This window comes from Leucoraja erinacea, chromosome 8, assembly GCF_028641065.1.
Source record: "Leucoraja erinacea ecotype New England chromosome 8, Leri_hhj_1, whole genome shotgun sequence".
Taxonomy (NCBI): domain Eukaryota; kingdom Metazoa; phylum Chordata; class Chondrichthyes; order Rajiformes; family Rajidae; genus Leucoraja; species Leucoraja erinaceus.
In genome coordinates, this window is record NC_073384.1 from 39,258,622 (window position 1) to 39,283,802 (window position 25,181).

At 41.0% G+C, this 25,181-nt stretch overlaps 1 protein-coding gene across 1 annotated transcript; it reads left to right on the top strand.

The window, feature by feature from the left end:
- On the top strand, positions 1 to 25,181 carry LOC129699602 (glutaminyl-peptide cyclotransferase-like). The gene is made up of 7 exons (XM_055639550.1): positions 1 to 161; positions 3,859 to 4,005; positions 7,294 to 7,575; positions 10,366 to 10,539; positions 15,286 to 15,385; positions 18,028 to 18,144; positions 23,178 to 25,181. The coding sequence occupies exons 1-7, from the start codon at positions 45 to 47 to the stop codon at positions 23,321 to 23,323; spliced, it is 1,083 nt and encodes a 360-aa protein (XP_055495525.1). The 5' UTR covers positions 1 to 44; the 3' UTR covers positions 23,324 to 25,181.

The following is a 25,181-nucleotide window of genomic DNA, read 5'->3' on the forward strand; positions in this document are numbered from 1 at the left end:
AGCAAAGAGCAACCAAACTTTGTTTGGTTGCTGTACAGCTGGAGATGGCTAGTCGCAAGAGCTTGATTTATTTTTTTCTTGTGGGTTTGTTACAATTGACAATGATATCTGGTCAAACTCTTAAACAGGAAGAATACAAGGCATCCTGGACAGAAGAAAAGGTAGGGACAAAGATTTTACTATAAAGCAACTACATTGGTAGAGATTTTAAGGTAGAGCTGATTTTTTTTACTTTAGAATGGTGTTGTCATTAGGTCATGAATCACAGTATAACTAATGCAGTGGTTAGGAAATAGTCATATAGCATGGAAACAAGCCCTTTAGCCGAATCTTTCTATGCCAAGATGATTGATCTATTGAAAACAGGCACTTCGGCCCATCGAGTCCATGCTGACTATCGATCACCCATTTAACATCCCATTTTTGCTTCCAATTCCTTTACACTCGGGGTAATTTCCAATGCCAACTAACCTACAAACCCGCAGGTCTTTGGTATATGGGAAGAAACTAGAGCACCCAGAAGAAACCCACTGAGTCTCAGGGAGAATGTGAAAAACCCATACAGATAGTAACTGAGGTCAGGATCGAACCCAGGTCTCTGGCATTTTGAGGCAGCAGCTGGATGAAAGTTTACAGTATTCAAGATGGCTTATTTTCCTTTTGATTGTCGGTCAATTCAAGCAGAAGTAAATTAATGCAATATCCCAATGTGAACATAAATGCGGGTGTGACAGCAAACATCTAGCCTTTTGAACCCAGCAGGTCAAGTAATCGGTCAGGTAACAGGTTGAGTTCAGAGAGAATAAGAGTATAAAACTTTCTGCAGAACACAATACAGTCGCAGAATACTGAATATGTATTGATTGAGACAAACGGTAGTGCAAAAATGGGGCAAGGGGATTGGGCTAAGATATTGCAGGGAAATTTCACACTACTGAAATAATAGGTAATCAAGAGAGAGAGTCAAGAGTCAATTTAATTGTCATTTGGACCCCTGGAGGTCCAAACGAAATGCCGTTTCTGCAGCCATACATTACACACAAATAGACCCCAGACACAACATAATTACATTTAACATAAACATCCATCACATAGCTATGATGGAAGGCCAAATAAACTTATCTCTCCACTGCACTCTCCCCCCCCCGATGTCAGAGTCAATGTAATGATCACCTACAGCAACCCAAACCCTCTCCCATGCTCTGTCTATTGCCACGGTTGATTATTTATTTGGGTATCAATAATCACTAAAACATAGAAACATAGAAAATAGGTGCAGGAATAGGCTATTCGGCCCTTCAAGCCTGCACCGCCATTCAATATGATCATGGCTGATCATCCAACTCAGTATCCTGTACCTGCCTTCTCTCCATACCCCCTGATCCCTTGAACTCCCTCTTAAATATAGCCACAAGGGCCACATCTAACTCCCTCTTAAATATATCCAATGAACTGGCCTCAACTACCTTCTGTGGCAGAGACTTGTCAATATACAAAAGAAACAGTAGGACAATTTTTAATTTAGTTTTTTAGAGACATGGTGTGGAAATAGGCCCTTTGCCCCAACAACCCCATGCCGAACAGCAATCACCCGAACACTAGTTCCATCTGAGACACGAGGGACATTTTACAGAAGCCAATTAACCTACAAACCTGCACGTCTTTGGAATGTGGGAGGAAACTGGAGCACCTCAAGAAAACCCATGTGGGACAGGGAAAACGTACATACTTCATACAGACAGCACCCGAGGTCAGAATCGAACCCGGGTCTCTGGCGCTGCAAGGCAGCAACTCTACCGCTAAGCCACTGCGAGAGACAGAGGCTCAGCCCATACCTACACACCAAATACAAAGCTTGATTCAAGAACCTGAATGATTACCAGCATTTCCCTAAATGATTACTATCATAAAAAGTTTAGGAAATCACATTTAACCAGGAATGAAAAAAATCCCTGATTTAGCCTTTGCCACCCTCACACCATCTATTGACTCCTCCACCATCAACCACCTGCATTTATCTGCCTGATTGGGAGAGATCAAAGTGCCAGTGTACATCAACAGGGAGGAAGGGCTGGGAGTAGGCAGCAGGAGTGCAATCATTATGGAAGATATGAGAAAAAAACCCCAACCCTGAGAAAGATTCACATTGAAATCTCCAATTTTAGATAACTAACCCCTCCCCCACTCTTTTTTCCCCTCCTCACTTTGTGTCCCACCTGGACTCGCACCCATTTCTCCCCTCCCCCTTCCAGCTACAATCTTTCCTCCGGCTTCACAGTTCGCACCTCCGCTGTCCTTTTCACATGCCTTCTGTCTTTTCATTTCTGACATTTGTCCAACCATTTGCCTATCAAAACCCTCCCTCACCTGTATCCATCTATCTCTCGCCAGGCTTTGTCCGGCCCCTCCGCTCTCCCAGCATTCTTCACCCATTCTCCCCCCACCCTATCACAACCATCTGCAGAAAGGTCCCGACCTGAAACATCACAACCCTGTTCGCCAGGGATGCTGCATGACCCGCAGAGTTACTATAGCATTTACTTCTTAGAAATATTCATTGTGGCTTCAGACTTCCCAGACGGAGATAATCCAGATGGGATCAAGTCCTTTATCTAACAGAGAATTACTAACAAAATTCACATTACATAATGGGAGACCCTGAATAGGTCTTAGACATGTCTCCGCCACCCCCGTGCTCGTCCCCACATGACCTACTTCAAGGAACTCATCGGCCTCATTTGCCATTTTGAATGTTTGCGCTAGTAACATGTCATGTTTTCTATTGATATCCGGAAGTGACTTGCATTTAGAAAAAAAACAATTGAATTTGGAATCTTTGATAAAAAACAGAAATTGTTGGAAAAGCTAAACAAGTCAGGTAGCATCTATGGAACAAGAAACAATTAATGTTTCAGGTCAACATTTTTTGTCAGAATTTAGAAAGAGAGAACACAAATAGGGCGGCATGGTGGCACAGCGGTAGAGTTGCTGCCTTACAGTGCCAGACATCCGGGTTCGATCCTGACTACAGGTACTGTCTATATGGAGTTTGTATGTTGTACCCTTAACAGCGTGGGTTTTCCCTGGGTGTTCCGGTTTTTCTTCCCACACTCCAAAAACGTGCAGGTTTGTAGGTTAATTTGACTTCGGTAAAAATTGTCTCTTGTGTGTAGGATAGTGCAAGTGTAAGAGGATCGCTAGTCAGTGCGGACTCGGTGGGCCGAAGGGCTTGTTTCCACAATGTATCTCTAAACTAAAAGAAGGTGTAAACTCCGCACTGACAGTAGTTGAGGTTGACATTGAAGAGAGGGGTTGCTTGAGTCATGAGGCAGCAGCACTACTCGCTGTGCCACCATGCAAGGTTGACACATCTTTAGGAAGGTGGACACAAAATGCTGGAGTAACTCAGTGGGACAGGCAGCATCTCTGGAGAGAAGGAATGGGTGATGTTTCGGGTCGAGACCCTTCTTCAGAATGATGTCAGGGGAGTGGGCAGGACAGAGATAGAATGTAGTCTGAGACAGTAAGACTGGTGGGAGAACTGGGAAGGGGGAGGGGGTGGAGAGAGAGAGGGATAGCAAGGGCTATTTGAAGTCTTTAGGAAGATTGCTGGCATTTGCTCACAGTTAGCCTATGGTGCTTATACATCTTCAAAGGCAATTTATTCCACAAGCTCTGTCAAGCATTGGAGAATGTTTAATGTCTCTTCAGATTGGTACAGGGTATAGGGATATCATAAATGAACATAAAAATATATCCTATTATAAATAAACTCAAAGAATGGATATGTCATACTGTTTTTATAGTATATTTTTCTAACATATCTTTATCTTTTTTTGTGTGACTTCAAATCATCAGCTGAACCATGAAGCCAAGATCATGACAGTCACTGCTATCAAAAACACTGCGGCACTGACTAACATTTCTTTGATGTGGCATCACTATCTGAGACCAATGCTGAGGGAGAGATATCCAGGGTCAGCTGGTATTACTGCCGTGCGTCAGGTGAGTGTAAAACACAATGAAATTAAATAACATGCTTACAAACACGAGGTGAGGGCAGCACCTGTAGTTCCTTGTGAATTAATCTTGCGTAATTGCGAAGATGGAAGACTGAGCCAATCAAGACAATTAAAATGTTCTGAAAATTCAATACAAAAATTCAATGAAGATCATTGCAGTCATTGCAGTCATTTATGAAATATTTCAACTAAATACAAATAGAAAAAACTGAAAGCCCTCATCTGGCCATTTACACAAAGTGCTAGGTGCCTGGAATGTGCTGCGGAAACAGATCTGATAGCACAGTTTAAGAAGTACTAAGATAGACACATGAACAGGCAGGGATTGAGAGATAAAGACCACGTGGAGGCTGGGGTGTAGTTTAAATAGATACAGATATCATGTGCCAAAGACACAGTTCCTGTGTTTTAGACTTAAGACTTGAGAGAGACAGAGCGGAAACAGGCCCTTCAGGCCACATAGTTTGCATGGCCCAGCGTTCACCCCATGCATTAGCACCATCCTACACACAAGGGACAATTTTACAATTTTACAGGCCAATTAACCTACAAAACTATACATCTTTGGAGTGTGGGAGGCAACCAGAGCACCCAGAGAAAATACTCTGCTATTCTGTGCTATGTTCTAAATTAAAAAATAATTGTCCCTTTTGAACACCGAATATTTCAAAGCATCTACTCACCGTAACCAAAGGTATAAATCCCTTTACTGTCATTTACTCAATTATAATTTATAATGATAAATTATAATTTATAATTTAAAAATAAACTATAATTTACTGTTATAGTTGATGAGAACTTGAAAAATAGATTCATTTGGCCCATATCTCTCAAAAGCTTTTCTATCTATGCACTCCAACTCCCTTTTAAATGCTGTTATTGTATCTGCCTCAATTACCGCCTCTGACACCAGGTTCCAGATACTGGCCACCTTTTGTGTGAATGAGTTAATGGCACAGATCAATAAATTATAACCATACTTTTGGTGAAAAATCATTGACCTGGATTTGATAAGGGAACTGGAGGTAAAGGAGCCAGTGGGAGGTGGTGACCATAATATGATAAGTTTTAATCTACAATTTGAGAAGGAGAAGGGTAAATCGGAGGTGTCAGTATTACAGTTGAACAAAGGGGACTATGAGCCATGAGGGAGGAGCTGGCCAAAGTTGACTGGAAAGATACCCAAGCAGGGATGACAGTGGAACAACAATAGAATAGAGTAGAATAGAATAGAATGACATTTATTGTCATTTAAACAGACATGGTTCGAACGAAATTTCGTTCCTGCAGTCATAACATTAAAAAAAAAACAAGACACACAATTAACACAATTTACACAAACATCCATCACAATGAATCTCCAAACACCTCCTCACTGTGATGGACAGCAAAAGTCTTGTCTCTTCCCTGCTCTTTATTCTTCTACCGTGGTCAAGCAGTTCAACTGCTGCCTCGAGGCGACCGGGGCTCCCGATGTTAAAGCCCCCGGCGGGCGATGGTAAGTCCCGCGGCCGTTAAAGCCGCGCCGTGCGATGTAAGGCCCTGCTCTGGGTTGTTTTAACCCCGCGATTCGGGCGGGAGAAGTTGCCGTTGCGGGAGCTCCGAAAAGTGGTCTCCCACCAGGGACCTACAAGCTCCCGATGTTCGGAACCTCCTGCAGCCGGACGCTCCGAAGCTCTGAAGTCGGGTTGCAGCCGCGCGCCACCACAGCTCTCCACGCTCCGAAGTCTGCCAGCTCCGCGATGGTGAGTCTGCAGGCTCCATGACTGGAGCCCTCAGATTGGTTCCGGTTGGAGACCGCCGGCTCCACGATGTTAGGCCCAACGATAACGGAGACCCGACAAGGAAAAGGTCGCGTCCCCGTACAGGGAAGAGGTTAAAAAGTATATCCCCCCCCCCCCCCCCCCCCCCCCCCCCCCCCCCCCCACCCTCCACCCTCCCACATATACACATCTAAAAATTAAAACCAAAAATATACACCTAACGGGACAAAAAGTAAGAAAAGACGGACGGACTGCAGTCGAGCCGCTGTCACAAGGCGCCGCCACACTGAAAATTGCAGGTATTTCTGGGAATAATACAGAAGGTGCAGGATCAGTTCATTCCAAAGAGGAAGAAAGATTCCAAGGGGTGTAATGGGCGACCTTGGCTGACAAGGGAAGTCAGGGACAGTATAAAAAAATAAAAGAGAAATATAACATAGCAAAGATGAGCGGGAAGCCAGAGGATTGGGTAAACTTTAAAGAGCAACAGAAGATAACTAAAATGCAATACGGGGAGAAAAGTCGAGGTACGAAGCTAAGCTAGCCAAGAATATAAAAGAGGATATTAAAAGCTTCTTTAGGTATGTGAAGAGGAAAGAAATAGTTAAGACCAAAGTTGGACCATTGAAGACTGACAAAGGTGAATTTATTATAGGGAATAAGGAAATGCCAGACAAGTTGAACAGATACTTTGGATCTGTCTTCACTAAGGAGGACACAAACAATCGCCCTGATGTACTAGTGGCCAGAGGATCTAGGGTAACTGAAGGAAATGCATATTAGGCAGGAAATGGTGTTGGGTAGACTGATGGGACTGAAGGCTGATAAATCCCCAGGGCCTGGTGGTCTGCATCCCAGGGTACTTAAAGAGGTGGCTCTGGAAATTCGTGGACGCATTGATGATCATTTTCCAATGTTCTATAGATTTAAGATCAGTTCCTGTAGATTGGAGGGTCATTTAGAACGGAGATGAGGAAAAACTTTTTCACACAATGAGTTGTGAGTCTGTGGAATTCTCTGCCTCAGAAGGCGGTGCAGGCCGGTTCTCTGGATGCTTTCAAGAGAGAGTTAGATAGAGCTCTTAAAGATAGTGGAGTCAGTGGATATGGGGAGAAGGCAGGAACGGGGTACTGATTGGGGATGATCAGCCATGATCAAATTGAATGGTGGTGCTGGCTCGAAGGGCCGAATGGCATATTCCTGCACCTATTGTTTATTGTGTATTATTTTTACTGCAGGCTTTCAACATGTTTTCTTGCATTTTCTATTTCTTTTTCAAATTTTCAGCCTCAGCAATTTTTGTTATTTGAAGAATGAAATAAATGGGTTATTAAAGAAATGAACGGAAAGGAAAGGAGTGGCATGAATTAATTGAAATGCTTTACGTAATCTGGCAAATCTCATACCAGTTTTAGTAGCTGTAAAGCTAACATAGGATCCTCCTTACTCATCTAATGTTTTTAAATCTAGCATTAATTCAGTTTTATTAAATTATTTTCTCTCCACAGCACATCAAAGATTGTTTAGATGAACTCCAAGCTGGCTGGACAACTGTAGAGGACACTTTCCAAGAATCAATACCTTATGGAACGATTACATTTTCAAATATTATCAGTACCCTCAATACCACAGCCAAGCGAAGGTTGGTGCTGGCCTGTCACCACGATTCAAAATACTTCAACAAGTGGTGGTATAACAGAGTCTACACTGGTGCCACAGACTCTGCCGTGCCCTGTTCCATGTTGCTGGAACTGGCTCGTGCATTGGACTATTTGCTATTTAAGATGAAGGTATGACTTAACAGATGGTAAATCAAAGGACGAGATAATTAACATTTGAATATCACATGGATTTCTGTGTCCCAGAAAGTTAACTGAACCAGCCACATATTGGTTCAAGAAATGGTTCCAGCCACACAGTGAGCTACATTCACAACTCAAGAAATTGTAGTGAGTTGTGGACGTAGCCCAGACCATCACGCAAATTAATCTCCCTTCCATTGCCTCCATCTACATTTCACACTGCCTCGGCAAGGCCACCAGCAATAATCAAGGATCAGTCTCACCCCGAACACTCCCTCTTCTCCCCTCTCCCATCAGACAAGAGGTACAGAAGTTTGAAAATGCATACCTCCAGATTCAGGAACAGTTTCTTCCCAAAGATTGACACAGAGCACTGGAGTAACTCAGCAGGTCAGGCAACATCTCTGCAGAAAAAGGACTGGTGACGTCTCTGATCAGGACCTTTCGTCAGAGCTGCTGCCATACTGGCTGAGTTACTCCAACACTTTGTGCCTAGCTTTGTTATAAACCAACATCTGCAGTTCTTTTTTTCCAGTTGCTTCCCAGTTGTTATCAGGCAACTGAACCGTCCTCTCACCAGCTAAAGAATGGTCCTGACCTCCCACCTACCTAATTGGAGACCTTCAAACTATCTTTAATTGGACGTTATTGGACTCTTGCACTAATTGTTATATCCTCTATCCAATATCTGTACACTGTGGACGGTTTGATTGTAATCATGTATAGTCTTTTTTGACAGGAAAACATAATGGTTTTTCACTGTACCTTGGTACACGTGACAATAATAAACTAAATTAAACTAAACTATACATGTGGAAACAAGGAACTAATACACAATACACAAAAGGACATAAAGTGCTGGAGTAACTCAGCGGGTCACGCAGCACCTCTGGAGAATGTGGATAAGTGACATTTCGGGTCGGGACCCTTCTTCAGACAATTCCAAGCCCGGAACAACATCTATCCATGTTCTCCAGCCACATACACACTATGACCACAACAGCAGTTCAGAGGCATGGCAGCCTGCAACAAGCGACTCACCTTCTGACATTCCAAAATGTTTGCACATCTACATGGCACAAGTCAGGAGCATGATAGATTTTCTCCGATGGCCTGGATAAGTGGTCTTTGACAAGTCAAGAAATTTGACATCATCCACCACATATTCATCTCACCACAGGCACATAGTGATTGTATTACATACCATTTTAGTCACCCAAAATTGTTGACAGCTGCTCTCAAACTCACAATTTATATTCTCAAGAAGGACAAAGAAAGCAGGAAGATGGACACAAAATGCTGGAGTAACTCAGCAGGTCAGGCTGCACCTCTGGGGAAAAGGGCTAGGTGATGTTTCGGGTCAGAACCCTTCGTCAGATTGGAGGTGTGAGGTATAGAGGTACTTCACACTCCAGACTGAAGGATTCTGATCCGAAATGTTACTTATTCCTTCCCTCCAGAGATGCTGCCTGACCTGCTGAGTTACTCCAGCATTTTGTGTCTATCTTTGGTATAAACCTGCAGTTCCTTTCTGCGTGGAGAAAGCAGGAATATGTGAACACCACCACCTGCAGATTCCTCTCCATGTCATGAAGTGTCCTGACTTAGAATTTTATCCTTTGCCCTGTCTGAATCTAAATCCTGGAATTCACTCTCCAATAGCAAAGTGGTATTATCCTCACTAGAAGGACTGCCACCGTTCTAGGCAATGGCTCACCTCCTGAAGGGGAATTAGAGGGACAATAAATCGTCTTGCAAGCCCAAACCCATATCCCAAAATGGTGAACAAATAAATTAAAATCCTTATGCTTGAATTAAGCCTTCTAAAAAGTAGTTGTCGCAACATTCTTAACTATTAATATGTTCTATCTGAACATTTAAAGAATATTTACTTTTAATCAGAGCATGCAAAATAATACCAGCACTGACAGTCAATAACAATTCTGATAATTATTACAGTAACATACATAGAAACATTGAAAACATTGCTGGCCCTTCGAGCCAGCAATGTCATTTAATATGGTCCTGGCTGATCATCCAAAATTAGTACCCCATTCTGACCTTTTCCCCATATCCCTTGATTCCCTTAGCCCTAAGAGCCAAATCTAACTCTCTCTTGTAAATCAGTTGTTGCAGAAGTCTACGTAATTATTTTAACCAATTATTAATCTTTTAAAGTTACTATCCACTAGTAGTTTTGATATTAAACCATTCACAAATATCTGATAAACACAAACCTCAGTAACCAATTTAAAGACCACATTGATGTACTGATTAATTTTCAGGGAGAAATTTATTAACAAATGTGTAAAGAAGTTATTTACATTTTTAGCAGAGTTCAATGTCTCACTATCTACATCTTCAATCCTTTTGTCTCATTCCTTTTATCTTTTTAACTCTGGTCACCGTCCAACAGACTTCCTATCAATGCACCACCCCCCCTCCCCATCACCTGTATCAACCTATCCCCTGCCATGCTTTCACCTGGCCCTCTTCTCTTTCAGCTTTCTTCCTCCACCCCCCTAAAATCAATCTGAAGAAGGGTTATCAATCTGAAGAAATGTGCTCCAGTAATGCTGCCTGATCGGCTGAGTTACTTCAGCACTCTGTATCTTTTTCTGTAAACCAGCATCTGCAGTTCCTTGTTTCTACAGACGCATTGTTTATCAGAAGCTCATCTTATGCAGTTACATAATGTCTTTGGCTACTAGACTAGGTCAGAATTTGGTCATTCAGTGGTGGTTCTATACTGATATTTGAATTATTCTGCTGGATTAGAATACTCCGGGAAGACCAGACCTTACCTTGCAGCTCATTTTTTTTGATGGACAAGAGGCACTGGAATATTGGTCTGAGAACGACTCACTTTATGGTTCTCGACATTTGGCAAATAAGATGGAGAAGATTGCACACCCACCTGGTTCAACAAAAACTAACCAACTGCATGCAATTGTAAGTATTATCCATATTTGATGCAGGGAGAGTGTGAGATGCAATAGTCAACACAATAGCCAAAAGATATTTCAATAGAAAGTTCAAAAAGATTAATGCTAACAATCATTGATGAGAGGAGTTCTTAAACAACAAGTAAATCTCTCTATGCATCTTATCTATGTGATGTTAGACTACGTGTATCAGTGTATCCAGAAACTGATTGCAGAAAACTAAAATGTTACTCTAAAAATAGATACAAAGTGCTGAAGCAACTCAGTGGGTCAGGCAGCATCTCTGGAGAACATGGACAGGTGAGGTTTTGGTTGCAATCCTTCTTTGGATTGATTGTTGTAGAAGGAGAAAACTGGAAGAGAGGTGGTGGTGGGACAGAGCCTGGCTATATTAAGGGCCTGCCCACTATGGCGACCTTATTTGTGAGTTTAGGAGAGTTTGCGCTCGCCACAAGCTGGCAGCATGGTCGACACGTGGTCGTAGGTGGTCACTGGTAAGTCTCCTTCATGGTCGAGAGGACTTCCCTCATAGTGGTTCCTACTCGCGGCCTCAGTTTGGTCGAGGAAAATTTTTCAACAAGCTGAAAATTTTTCTGCGAGTAAAAATTGGTCGGCATGGAGAAAATCAATACTTTTTTACTCGTAGGTTTAGTCGAAGTAGGTCTTAGTAGGTCGGCATGTTATTGGAGGTAATCTAAGGTAATCAAAGGTAATCAAAGGTATTCGTAGATAGTGATAGATAGTCATAGATAGTGTTAGATAAGCTGGTCGAAGCTAGTCTTCAACATAGTCGAAGGAGGTCTTCTACACAGTCGAAGGAGGTCGTAGGAGGTGTTCGACTTAGTCGAAGGATGCCAAATTTTCGGCGATACAACAGGATCATGACACTCTCCTAAATTCGCAAATAAGGTCGCTATAGTGGGACAGGCCCTCTACTCTGCTGGTTTATTGAGGAAGTTTATTGATCCAATAAGTCCAATGAAATGTTGAACTGAGCCCATCTGTTTTCTTTGATAAAGAAAATCCTATAGCATTATTCTTGTATAAAAACCAAGGAACCAACCAAAGTATATTGATACCATCACTAAATTTGGTTACTATCTATTACTATTGGGGTTAGCTGTGCACAAAATGATCACTGCTTATTTTGTTACAACAGTGAAGAACACTTCAAAAGTAATTCATTATTGTAAAGTTCTTTTAGGTGTCTAGACAGAGATGTGTTGACATACTTTTACACACATGAAGTCAATGTGTGTAACCCATGCCACTGTGAGGTCAGCAAGCTTGGTTGTAAGATCAAACTATCTACTTATTAGCGGTGAGTTCAGAGGTCTAGTTATAACCAAACCAGATTAGAATATCAATTTAATATTTAGGTAGTTTTGGAGTGTATGACTAATGGCTAGTTTGGAATTTCTTTATTAACAATAACAATTATTAACAATTTATTTATTAACAATTAACAATAGCACCGCATTGGATTTCTCATATTACTATTAGTGTGAGATTGATGTTTTATTTATGCTGGTGTAAGATTAGAATGTCTGTATTAACAATAGCACGAAGTAGCAGTGACTGTTTAATAGTAATGTGAGATTAAACTACATTTGTTGCTGTTTTCACTATTTGGTTGCCTGACTTGTGTGACAAATTTGCAGATGATACTGCTGTATGTTAGATCAGTATTAGTATTCTGGACCATGGTCATTAGTAGAGTCAGGATGTTTAGGCGCTAAAAAACTGAAATAGGCAGGCAAAAAGGCATAATAAATTACAAAAAAACACAAAAAAGGCAATTATTGACAAAAATAAGGCATAAAAAGGCATGTATTTCCATCACCAAAATATGGTCAAAAATGATAATATAAAGATATTCTACATTAAATTACCAAAGTTGCCTGGTTGCACATATTTACTAGCATTTTTTTCAAATTATCTGGTGTTAAACTATGCCGTCTGTCAGACAGAATATGCTTCAGTTGTGAAAAACTTCTTTCTACCTCGGCTGAGGTCACTGGTGCATACCCGAAACAAGCTACCGACTCTATATTCATGTCGATATCTTGTGCATTACAACTACCTTTGAGAACTTTAGCTATGTTTTGTATTTCTTCAAGATCTTTGTTAGCGAAAATCGTTCCCTCACATTTTCCTTGTATATCTTTACCTACATCACCAGGAATTTTACGGATATCGTCAGTTACTTTGTTGAAAACCTTCAAGTTATTCACTAATGTTTCGCCACATTTCTCAAGGGAAGTGATAGCTTGTGGGAAGTTTGCAAAAATGGAAGCAATAAACACAAGATCGTGGTGGAGGGACTTTTTCTGCATGATTTCACTGACGATCCTGACTGCAGCAGATTCTTCTTCTTCAAAACAATTGACGATTTATTTTGCCATTTCCTTGAACAACTGCACACGTGACGGTGCTTTGAGGAAGATTTTCTTGACATTGGAAACTAAGCGATTGACATTTGGAAACAAGCTACGTTTGTGCTTGGCAATTCTATGAAGTCCTTGAGCAGAGCATGTCAAATGCAACATTTTGGGGAATAAAACTTTAAGAGCACGAGCAGGTTATTTCATGTATGGAGCTGCATCAGTCACAAACAGAAGAACATTCTCGTGTTTTATACCTTCTGGCCAAAGTACAGCAAGTGCAGATGTAAACAGCAGAGCAATAGTTGAACTGACTTCTCCAATCCAATGTCAACAAATACTCCTTTGATGGTTGACCTGCCTCCAGTGTAATGATGACAGCATCGGTTGTCTCGCCTATTGGGATCCATATTTTGTTGCATGCAACTTAATCTCTAATTTTCTGCACAACAATATTGAAGTTGCTGTCAACATAATTTTTCCGTAATGATTACTCGCTCAATATATGTTCCTCTGTGTATTTCTCTAAAAAATCTCTGATTTGTTTTCCAATTTCCACAGTGGCATTCCAGCATCAATGAATGCCTTGCACAGATCACTCGAAAACTCAGACTTGCGACTGGAGCCAGCAGTAAATGTAGTGATGCTTGGGTATTTCGCTTGGGTAGTCTACACCCCACTGTATCAACAGAATGGTGAATCTCTGGAACTCTCTGCCACAGAAGGTAGTTGAGGCCAGTTCATTGGCTATATTTAAGAGGGAGTTAGATGTGACCCCTGTGGCTAAAGGGATCAGGGGGTATGGAGAGAAGGCAGGTACGGGATACTGAGTTGGATGATCAGCCATGATCATATTGAATGGCGGTGCAGGCTCCAAGGGCCAAATGGCCTACTCCTGCACCCATTTTCTATGTATATATGTAACATTGACTTTTCTAATTTTAGATAGCCTTTGTTTTCTCCCTCCTCCCCCTCACCCTTCCCAGCTCTCCTTCTAGTCCTACTGTCTCCGCATCTTTCTTTCATTTTTCCCGGAGAGTCGGAGGCTCCCCCGCGGCCACAACAGTCTGAAGAAGGGCTTCTGCGGCGGCGACCTGAAATGGTCGCCTGACACCACTTCCTGGAATTTCTCCATAGACCCGGTGTGCGATCTCACCCCGCTGACTTTTGGCCGCGGGACTTGCCATCGCCAGCTATGACTTTTATGTCTACCTTTTATTTTTCCAGCATCTGCATGTTTCTTTCTTAATTATAGATCTTGGAGAAGGTTGAACCAGCGGGCAACGGCATGAACGAATGAACGGCCGATGGTGGCACCCCGGGTTTTGCCCCGGTGGTGGAAATATTCTTGTAAGTTATACTATGTCAACACATTAATAATAACTTATTAATATTAATGTGTTAACATGGAAAACATCATTGTAATCACGGTACAATTAGAGAAAATAGCACAACCTTTTAACAAAATGCCAAAAAATGGCTGATTTAGGCACTCGATCGTGACAAAGGCATTATCTTGGTGAAATCATCAAAAAAGGCATGAAAAGGCACAAGGCATTTATGGCAAAATCCTGGCTCTAGTCATTAGCTTCAGGCAGATCTTATTGTAAGGAATGATCAGATTCAAAAATGCTGCATATTTAACCCTGGATAACTGTGGTGTTACACAAACTGGCAATACAAATACTGAACGATTGTACAAACTGAAAGGAAAGGCAGTAAGAAGGTGGAAACATAATTATTGTGTATTCTAGTACATGAGTCATTGAGCTTAAAATAAATCTGATTATTTGACCTTGTACAGACTTTATCATGTTTCACTTTTAAAACTGTGTTGACTTTTGTGCTGATGCTTGATCAAAATGCGGTTTGGCAATGGAGCAAATGTCTAATTCCCATTATAACGTGACTTGATTTTTGGATTGGTCACACTTTGGAGTATATAATTAAAGGTTATCTTATCTAACTGATGAAAGGAATTCATGGTGCTCCAAGAAGAGTTTGTTCCAATTCCAGGAACCACAATCAGTCTGAAGAAAGGTCCCGACCCGAAACATCACCTATTCATGTTCTCCATAGCTGCTAGCTGTGTGGAGTTCGCATGTTCCCCCTGTGACCTTATGGGGTTCCTCTGTGTGCTCTGGTTTCCTCCTACAATCCAAAGATATAAAGGTTTGTAGGATAATTGGCTTCTGTGAATTGCCCCCAGTGTGTAGGGAGTGTATGCAAAACTGGGAAAATATTGAACTTGTGAGAATGGGTGATCGATGGTTGGTGTGGTCTTTCTGGCCCGTGGGTATGGTTTCCATGCTGTATTTTTAAACTAAACTAAACTAAATTAATTTAACAATTCTTTGTATTACCATTAGGACCTATTTATCTTGTTGGACTTAATTGGTGCACAAAATCCAAGATTCCCAAGTTATTTTCCAAATACCGTGCGGTGGCATAAAAAACTGCAACAAATAGGTAATTAAAGTTAATACAATATTATTTATTAATATATTGGTGGCTTTTATATGTTTCTTTTATATTAATGCTATTTTGCACTTTGCTTCTTCTGCTTTTTTCGTTGTAAATTGCTGGTCCTGGGGAGGTTTCAGCAACCTTTCCCTCAGAGATATTGGAACAATATGGTTGGAGCAGACTTTACAAAACACACTCATCTCATTTGGCTCTACACATAAATCACTTCATTTGTCCTTGAATGAACAGACCTGTTATTTCCCTCGCTAGCCTCTTGATACTAACACAAGTATAATATATTGGGAAATAGAACGTAGAACCATACTTGAAGAAGGGTTTCGGCCCGAAACGTCGCCTATTTCCTTCGCTCCATAGATGCTGCTGCACCCGCTGAGTTTCTCCAGCAATTTTGTGTACCTTCGATCATCCAGCATCTGCAGTTCCTTCTTGAACACGTAGAACCATACTCCTCAGGAACAGGTTCTTCATCTCACAATGTCTGTGCTAAACATGATGCCAAGACCAACTCTTATCGACCTACACATAACCCATATTCCTTCACTCCCTGCATATTCATGTGCCTATACAAAAGTATATTAAATGCCACTATCGTATCTGCCTCCACTACCACCCCTGGCAGTGCGTTACAGGCACTTACCACCCTCTATATAAAAAAAATGTGACCTGCACGGCTCCGTTAAACTTTGCCCCTCTCACTATACCCTCTAATATTTGATATTTCCATCCTGAGGAAAACGGTTCTGACCGGCCATTAAAAGTCTGAGTAAGTGTTCTCCAGTTTGTTTTATGTTTGAAGATGGGAAGGAGGTCAGGAGTAACTTTTTTTCAATTTCTTACCTTGCTGGAGATGCGATTATTTTCCGGATCGCATCTCTGGCCGATCTGCGGCCTACCATCGATGGAGCTGTAGGCCTCCTCAGACTGACTTTATGCCCCACTTTGCGCCCGATGGCATGAACTTAACATCGGAGCCGATCCCTTGCCTGGGATCGCTCCAAACGTGGTCTGCGGACTTACCATCAAGGGCTCACAGTCTCGGGAGCTAGTCGGGAGCTCCAACAGTGCAGAGGCTTGACCAGCCCTGACGCGGGGTCCGATCTCTGGCACAGGGGAGCTGGCATCCCCCCGTTGCAGGAGCTGATTGCTCCGATGTGGATGGCCAAAACTCCGATGGCTACGGGAGTCAAGATCGTCCCGTCAACGGTAGGCTCAAGGCCCCCGCCCGCGGGAGAGCTAACAAGGGAAGAAATTTGAACTTTTTTTCGCCTTCCATCACAGTGAGGAATGTGGAGGAGTCACTGTGGTGGATGTTTATGTTAAAATGTATTTTGTGTGTCCTGTTGCTTTTTATTTGTATGACTGACTTGGCAAATGAAATTGCTCATGTGTTGCAAAACATACTTGGCTAATAAATATTATTGTGATTATGATTGTGATTGGGATATGTACAGGGCACTTTTTTAACCTGGAGGATGGCAAGTGCCTGGAACACGCTGCCAGGGGTGGTGGTGGAAGCAGGCATGATAATGGATATTTAAGTGAACGTAGAGGCAGATGAGAGTTGATCTTGACGTTATGCTCGGCACAGACATTGTGGGCCGAAGGGTCTGTTTCTGCGTTATACTTTTCTACGTTCTAATGGATTAACTAAAAAAATGGGAGAACTGGAGAGAAGATGATACCAGATTGTAAGAGATCATTAATCAGGAGCATGAATTTATCAACCAATGGATAGCTCACTGCTAATCGTTAATGTGAAATTCAGAATAAATTTGATTTTAGTGCAATTCATGTAGATTACTTCCGTTTCTAGAAAATCTTAATTATAGACAATAGACAATGGACAATAGGTGCAGGAGTAGGCCATTCGGCCCTTCGAGCCAGCACCGCCATTCAATGTGATCATGGCTGATCATCCACAATCAGTACCCCGTTCCTGCCTTCTCTCCATATCCCCTGACTCCGCTATCATTAAGAGCTCTATCAAACTCTCTTGAAAGCATCCAGAGAACCGGCCTCCACCGCCTTCTGAGACAGAGATTTCCACAGACTCACAACTCTCTGTGTGAAAATGTTTTTCCTCATCTCCGTTTGAAATGGCTTACCTTTTATTCTTAAACTGTGGCCCTTGGTTCTGGACTCCCCCAACATCGGGAACAGGTTTCCTGCCTCTAGTGTGCCCAAACCCTGAATAATCCTATATGTTTCAATAAGATCCCCTTCCATCCTAAATTCCAGACTATACAAGCCCAGCTGCTCCATTCTATCAACATATGACAGTCCCGCCATCCCGGGAATTAACCTGGTGAACCTACGCTGCACTCCCTCAATAGCAAGAATGTCCTTCCTCAAATTTGGAGACCAAAATTGTACACAATATTCCAGGTGTGGTCTCACTAGGATCCTGTACAACTGCAGAAGGACCTTTTTGCTCCTATACTCAACTCCTCTTGTTATGAAGGCCAACATGCCATTTGCTTTCTTCACTGCCTGCTGTACCTGCATTATGTGAATTTTTCAATGTTGTAACTGCAGCAGGACAAAGTAATTATGTACTGATACTGCAAGGAAACAAAGATACCTCTAAATTGCAACATACCAACTTGCTTAACTTTGTCTAACAGAGCAAAATCTGCATCATCTGGGGTTACTGAAAGAACATCCCAACGAGGTGAAGTATTTCTGGCCAAAAATGCCATCTATGTACGTTAACGATGATCATGATCCATTTGCACAAAGAGGTACGTTGTGGATTAGGTCAAGGGGGGAGGAAACTGGGAGGAGGAAACTTTTCCTCTGTAATGTGTGGTAAAACTGTTAATCCATTTACTCAGTGTGACGTTCTTGGTTTTGTACATTGTACCCCAATTTATTGGGCAACTGAATGGGATCAATTGGATAATGTTTTTGAAGAACTGGCTCAGGTAAGTCAAGTAAATGGCCTTTTGTTGGCTGTGGGATTCATTTATACTTCCTAATTGTTTCATACCTTTTTTAATTCACCTGCCTGTGACAGTGCATAGCTGTCCTGAAGAGACAGAACCCTGTTCAGAATATATACGTCAATAAGCATAAACAACACTGCAAATCTGTATAAACAGCTTCTAGTGTTTCCCTCCAACATCATGTTGTCCATTACCTCATCTCTACGGGTAAAGGAGGGTTTTGCAATACAGCCAACCACTTGCTCTGAGGTTAAGTATTACAACAAGCGACGTGGATCATCCTTTTCCTCATCTGAGTCCTAAGTAATATCAATCAATCAATATTTATTACATGTCATTTGAACCTCAATGAGGCTCAAACGAAACTCCGTTTCCACAGCCCCTTATCCTATGACAATACACCTTCGATCTCGATTCCTTTGCTGGAAGAAATAGCCTGTCAGCATCCACTCTGTGACTTCCTCTCAGAGCTAGCATCTCCTCATCCTTTGAAAGTTATGAAGCCAGTTTCAATCATTTTTTCAATCGTGGCATCTAATCTCATGGACTAATTCCTATTAAAGTGCAAAACCTGAATTTTCCCCACATTATAATCCATGACCATAAGGCATTTGAGCAGAATTAGGCCATTTGGCCTATCGATCATGGCAGATCTATTTTTCCCTCTCAATCTCATTCTCCTGCTTTCACTCCATAATCTTTGAAGCCAAAGCTTTGAACCTTTCAACCATCTGCTAGCTTCTCGTTCACTCACTTAGCCTGACCAACATACCTGGCCTATAATCTCTCATTTATTTTCCTTCCTCCTTTCTTAAATAGTGGCATACATTTGCCGCCTTCCAATCTGCAGGGATGGTTCAGAGCATTATCACCACTGCTGCACTTGTGCAAAGACTCATCTCTTTCAGAATCCATGGATAAGGGACATCAAATTAAGGAGGGATTTTTTTTGATTCTTTGATCACTATCCTTTCTTTGGTAACCTCTTTAGTGATATTACTATCATTCATTATCATTAAATACTTGATTTACCTCCAATTTCTGCTACATTTATTCTGTTTTCTGCAATGAAGTTAATAATGTTTAATTTCTCAACCACAATTTCCTGATTATAATTTCTCCTCTCATTATGTCTATGGGAGCTGCAATTCTTCTTCTTTATGGTATTGAAGAAAAACTCAACTATTTTTTTTAGAATCATAGAACATCAAACAGAGAAAAGGTGATCATTGTGCATGACTGATCAATAAAAAGATACTCAGAGGGCCCAGAAGTGGATCAGCAATCACTCATTACAACTCGTTCCACTCTTTTAAACCTCTGCTCCAACCGTAGATTCACTTTATTTGGAATCTACACACTGAGGATGGCTTGATTGTAATCATGTATAGTCTATCTGCTGACTGTTTAGCACGCAACAAAAAGGTTTCACTGTACCTCGGTACACGTGGCAGTAAACAAAACTAATCTAATCTGCCTGGTTCTAAAATGTTACATCTCTGTGCAGTACAATTCTTCTCACTAACAGAACGTAGTTTCAGTTTTTAGTTTTAGAGATACAGCGCAGAAACAGGCCATTCGGCCCACTGAGTCTGCACCGACCAGAGATCCCCGCACATTAACACTATCATACATACACTAGGGAGAATTTACATTTATACCATGCCAAATAACCAACAAACATGTATGTCTTTGGAATGTGGGAGGAAACCGAAGACCTGGGCTTATATTCACTGGAATTTAGAACGATGGGAGGGGATCTTATAGAAACATATAAAATTCTTAAGGGATTGGACAGGCTAGATGCAGGAAAAATGGTCCCGATGTTGGGGAGTCCAAAACCAGGGCTCACAGTGGAAGAATAGGTGATAGGCTGTGTAAAGTACTGTTAACACTGAGTCATAGAACTTTATAATAAGTACTTTAATCAGAATACATACAGAGGCCATAACAACAGGTACTGTAGGCTCAAAGTCGTAGCTCAAACGGAAAGCATGGTTGCTTACATTTCACAGGATGGAAACCCGACATGGATTAGGGATCGGGTCCTAATTAGCAAAACCAGACATGGATTATATCAGCAATAGTGATTGATCTACGTAGGCCATTTAGGACTGAAATGAGGAAAAACGTTTTCAGCCAGAGAGTTGTGAATCTGTGGAATTCTCTGCCACAGAAGGCAGTGGAGGTCAATTCACTGGATGTTTTCAAGAAAAAGTTAGATATAGCTCTAGATATAGAGCTAACAGAATCAAAGGATATGGGGAGAAAGCAGGAACGGGGTACTGATTTTGGATGATCAGCCATGATCATATTGAATGGCAGTCTTGGCTCAAAAGGCCGAATGGTCTACTCCTTTACCTATTTTCTATGTTTCTATCTCGGAGAAAACCCGCGCAGTCACGGGGAGAATGTACAAACTCCATACAAACAGCACCCATAGTCGGTATTGAACCAGGGTCTCCAGCATTGCAAGCGCTGAAAGGCAGCAACTCTACCTTTGCGCCACCATGCCACCCATTGTCTCTGGAACATGTAAACCAGCATCTGCATAGAACCGTGTAGCACAGGAACAGGCCCTTTACGTCACAATGTCCATGCCGAACATTGTTGGCCAAAAATCAACTAAAGAGATACCCAGACTAATCCCACCTATCATAGTCATTGAGTCTAAAAGTGTGGATATAGGTCCTTTGACACAACTTGCTCACGTCAACCAACACGCCCGATCTACACTAGTCCCACCCGCCTGTGCTTGGCCCATAACCATATAAACCTTTCCTATCCATATACTTGCCCAAACATCTCTTAAATGTTATGCTCGCGTTACAAGGTCATTAACCCCTTCAAAACAAAATTAGAAGCTGCTCCTTTTTATCCAATATAATGATTAGACTCTTTCGTTAACACAGACGATACTTTTCTCTTAAAGGCTTAGATCTTGAGGAAATGTACAATTACTGAGAATCTTGAATTGCTTCTTGAAGTGTTTGCCATTGTTGATCTACTGCCAATTCCTTTAATATCATGTTCCAACATTTATATTCAATTCTCTTCCCAAAAGCAAGAAATTGGCTTTATTCAACCAAAAATGTAGTTTCTGATCTGTACATCTCTCAGATTGTACAGACAATTCTACTACATGTGATCTTTTGCATGGAATATTAACTACAAGATTACTGATTAATCTTGTCCCAATGCACAAAAAAAGTCTAAGACAGCTTGTTCCCTAGTTGGTTTCATGATGTACTGTTCTAAAAAAAAATGTACACTACCATATTGTTATCGTTATTAGATAAAAATTAAAACAGAAAGTGTTTGTGTTCCTTCTTGCTAAGCAAATCTACTGCTTAATAGTACGGGATTTAACTGAAAATGTAAGGGGGAGAATGACATGGTGATTAATAATGCAAGTCAGAAGAAGAAAGATTGAGACAGTAGGTTCCGTAGTGATCAATTCATTCCAAAAAGGAAGAAATATTCTAAGGGGAGTAGGAGGCAACCGTGGCTGACAAGAGAAGTTAGGGATAGAATAAAACTAAAAGAAAAGATGTATAACACAGCAAAGAGTAGCCAGAAGCCAGAGGATTTGGAAATGTTCATAGGACAACAGAAGGAATCAAAACGGGCAATACGGTCTGAAAAGATGAAGTATGAGGGGAAGCTGGCCAGGAATATAAAGAAGGACAGTAAAAGCGAGAGGGAAAATGGGGAATTACAAACCAGTTAGCCTGACCGGTGGTGGGAAAGATGCTGGAGTCATTTATTAAAGAGGTAATAATGGGGCATTTGGATAGCAGTAAAAGGATTAGTCTAAGTCAACATGGATTTATGAAAGAAAATCATGTTTGACTAATCTTCTGGAATTTTTTGAGGATGTGACAAGTAAAATGGATGAAGGGGTGCCAGTGGATGTAGTGTATCTAGACTTTCAGAAAGCCTTTGGTAAGGTCCAGCACGGGAGACTGGTGACTAAAATTAGAGCACATGGTATTGGGGGTAGGGTGTTGACGTGGATAGAAAATTGGTTGACAGACAGGAAGCAAAGAGTAGGAGTGAACGGGTCTTTTTTAGAATGGCAGGCAGTGGCGAGTGGAGTGCCGCAAGGCTCTGGTAAGACTCTGGTAAGGCAGTTTTGCTCTCCTAATTTGAGGAAGGGCATCCATGTGATTGAGGCAGTGCAGCGTAGGTTCACGAGAATGATCCCTGGGATGGCGGGACTGTCATAGGAGGAAAGATTGAAAAGACTAGGCTTGTATTCACTGGAGTTTAGAAGGATGAGGGGTTATCTTATAGAAACATATAAAATTATAAAAGGACTGGACAAGCTAAATGCAGGAAAAATCCCATTGTTGGGCGAGTCCAGAACCACGGGCCACGGTCTTAGAGGCCATTTAAGACGGAGGTGAGAAAAAACATTTTCACCCAGAGTTGTGAATTTGTGGAATTCCCTGCCACAGAGGGCAGTGGAGACCACATCACTGGATGGATTTAAGAGAGAGTTAGATAGAGCTCTATGGGCTAGTGGAATCAAGGGATATGGGGAGAAGGCAGGCACGGGTTATTGATTGGGGACGATCAGCCATGATCACTATGAATGGCGGTGCTGGCTCATAGGGCCAAATGGCCTCCTCCTGCACCTGTTTTCTATGTCTATGTTTTCTATGTGACAACAGCAGTGAATGATTAGAGTTTCAGATCCATGGCATGATCAAAAAAGTAACTGAAGAATGAATGTCTTTGAGTACCTTGTTAAAGTTCTTACATTTCATGATCATATGTTATACGAAAAAAAATCAATGCAACCCATCACTGTTTTTGTTTTATAGGTGTTCCCATTCTGCATATCATTCCTACCCCCTTTCCTCAAGTGTGGCACAGCTTGGAGGATAATGAAATCAATCTAGATCCAATAACCATTGATAACCTTAACAAAATACTGCAGGTATTTGTTTATGCGTATCTCAGACTGTAATTTGCACCGAGCACAAAAAAAAGTAACTATGATTATTAAGCACTTCAAACAAAGTAGAAGTTGGCAGCAGTAGTCCCAGTAGCCTTAATGAAGGTAGGATTTACAAATTAACAAAACTTGCTCTCTATTAATACTAGTTCACATTTAATGTGTTTATTGGTCTAATACTTATTGCTAATTAACAAAAGATTCATCTTTGACAATTTGTGGAAAAAATGGATATCAATTGATGCTAACTAATGAAAGCTTCAAGCTATGCATTCTTGGAACACAAGGCACACACTGTATCAGATTTTTTTGGTGACTTTGTTTTAGTATAGGTTAAAATATTTTTTGGTGAAATGTAGAAGTTCAATGCCTTTAAAATATATCATTTTGCTAGCATTTTTAATATTTGACCACTTTGGTAAAGTACTAGTGTAATTGTAAAATTAGGTGAAAGTGTGTTTTTCGATGTGACGAGATCATCAGTTCAATGTTTGTTGTTTGAAGTTATAAATATGGAAGAGATGATCCTACACAGGTTAAGAAAAGCACAACTACAAAGATAACTGCATGGCATAACTACATGAAAAGCATAACTATATGGTAGTATATTATAAAAACGTCAGAATTAAAAGTTTTGGATTATCTTTGTACTTCAAACCGAGAAATAAATGAAAATAAAACACATCTTTTGAGATGCTAATGATAACGAAGAGTAACATTGCAGCGCTTCCACCAATAAGTGCTTGGATTAACCTGGCCTCAAAATACCTGAGTCAACTGAAGTGTTGCCACAAGAAGATCCACTTTGAAGCTTTACAACTCCGACACCTTTGTAACAGCGTCTCAACTGTAATTCCCAGCCTACAGCAACTGCAAAATGTCCATACTTTATGAAATCATCCACGAATGGCACGTGAGAGGTCTCTTAGCTTCTCTAATAATAAGAACTGGGACCAATTTATGAAAATGACCAAGAAACTGTGGAACTAACTGCAAATGTGACATGCTCTCAGATTTGAAAGTAAGAAAGGTACAAATATTTAATACGTAGCTTTTCCTAACCTGCGAATCATCGAGAGATGGTATGTGATATTCATACCCCTTTATTTAAAGTTGATGTTAACAAAGTAGCTGTAATTCAGAAGTGATAGTAATTTTAACCCTGAACCTACTTACTAACTCAGATCTTTCTCATAGGCTTCTAAGGGAGACCCTAAGAACAAATAATAAAATACATAAATCTCTTCATTGAGAATAGCAGTGTCTTCGCATTCATATATACTCTGGGTGTGCCACTTAATTTGGAACTCATGAGTACCTTGCTAGTTCACCATTTAAAATTGGGGCCACAGATATCACTTTGAAACATGTTCAGAAAGATTTGCTCTGGCTGCACATATGATAATATGCTAATTATGCCACAATTGCATAATTTTAATTGTAAACATTTAAAATCTGTTCAGAAAGTGCGAAAATCTGTTCAGTAGTGTACCCAAATCCTGTGGTAACTTAGTATTATTTCAAATCTCTCTATTGCTCTGAAACTTTGTATTATTTTGAGCCACCTATCGAACATTAGTTTTAATAATGAAACTTTGAAAAATATTATTCCCTTTCAATAAATGGCATCATCATTCCATTTTTGCAGTCCGGAGAGATAGTCTGAGTACGAGATATCAGAACAAAACAGAGAAAGGTAACCCCAAGTGAACTTGAGAGTGGCAGAAATAATGTTTGTATTTTAAATCGGTTTTGTAACCTATTAATAAACCAACTTTATTTTGCTGATAACATTAATTCTGTACTATATATGAATTAAAACTCAGTTTCAATTCTGCTGCTGAGAGAAACCTTATATTCTGTCGGTTAA

Bases quoted from the DNA above. Each gene is read 5' to 3' on its own strand.
- LOC129699602 (XM_055639550.1), top strand. From the start codon at position 45: ATGGCTAGTCGCAAGAGCTTGATTTATTTTTTTCTTGTGGGTTTGTTA. The intron at 15,386-18,027 runs GTAATTAAAGTT...TTTGTCTAACAG, and splicing joins TAAAAAACTGCAACAAATAG to AGCAAAATCTGCATCATCTG. The intron at 18,145-23,177 runs GTACGTTGTGGA...TTTGTTTTATAG, and splicing joins TGATCCATTTGCACAAAGAG to GTGTTCCCATTCTGCATATC.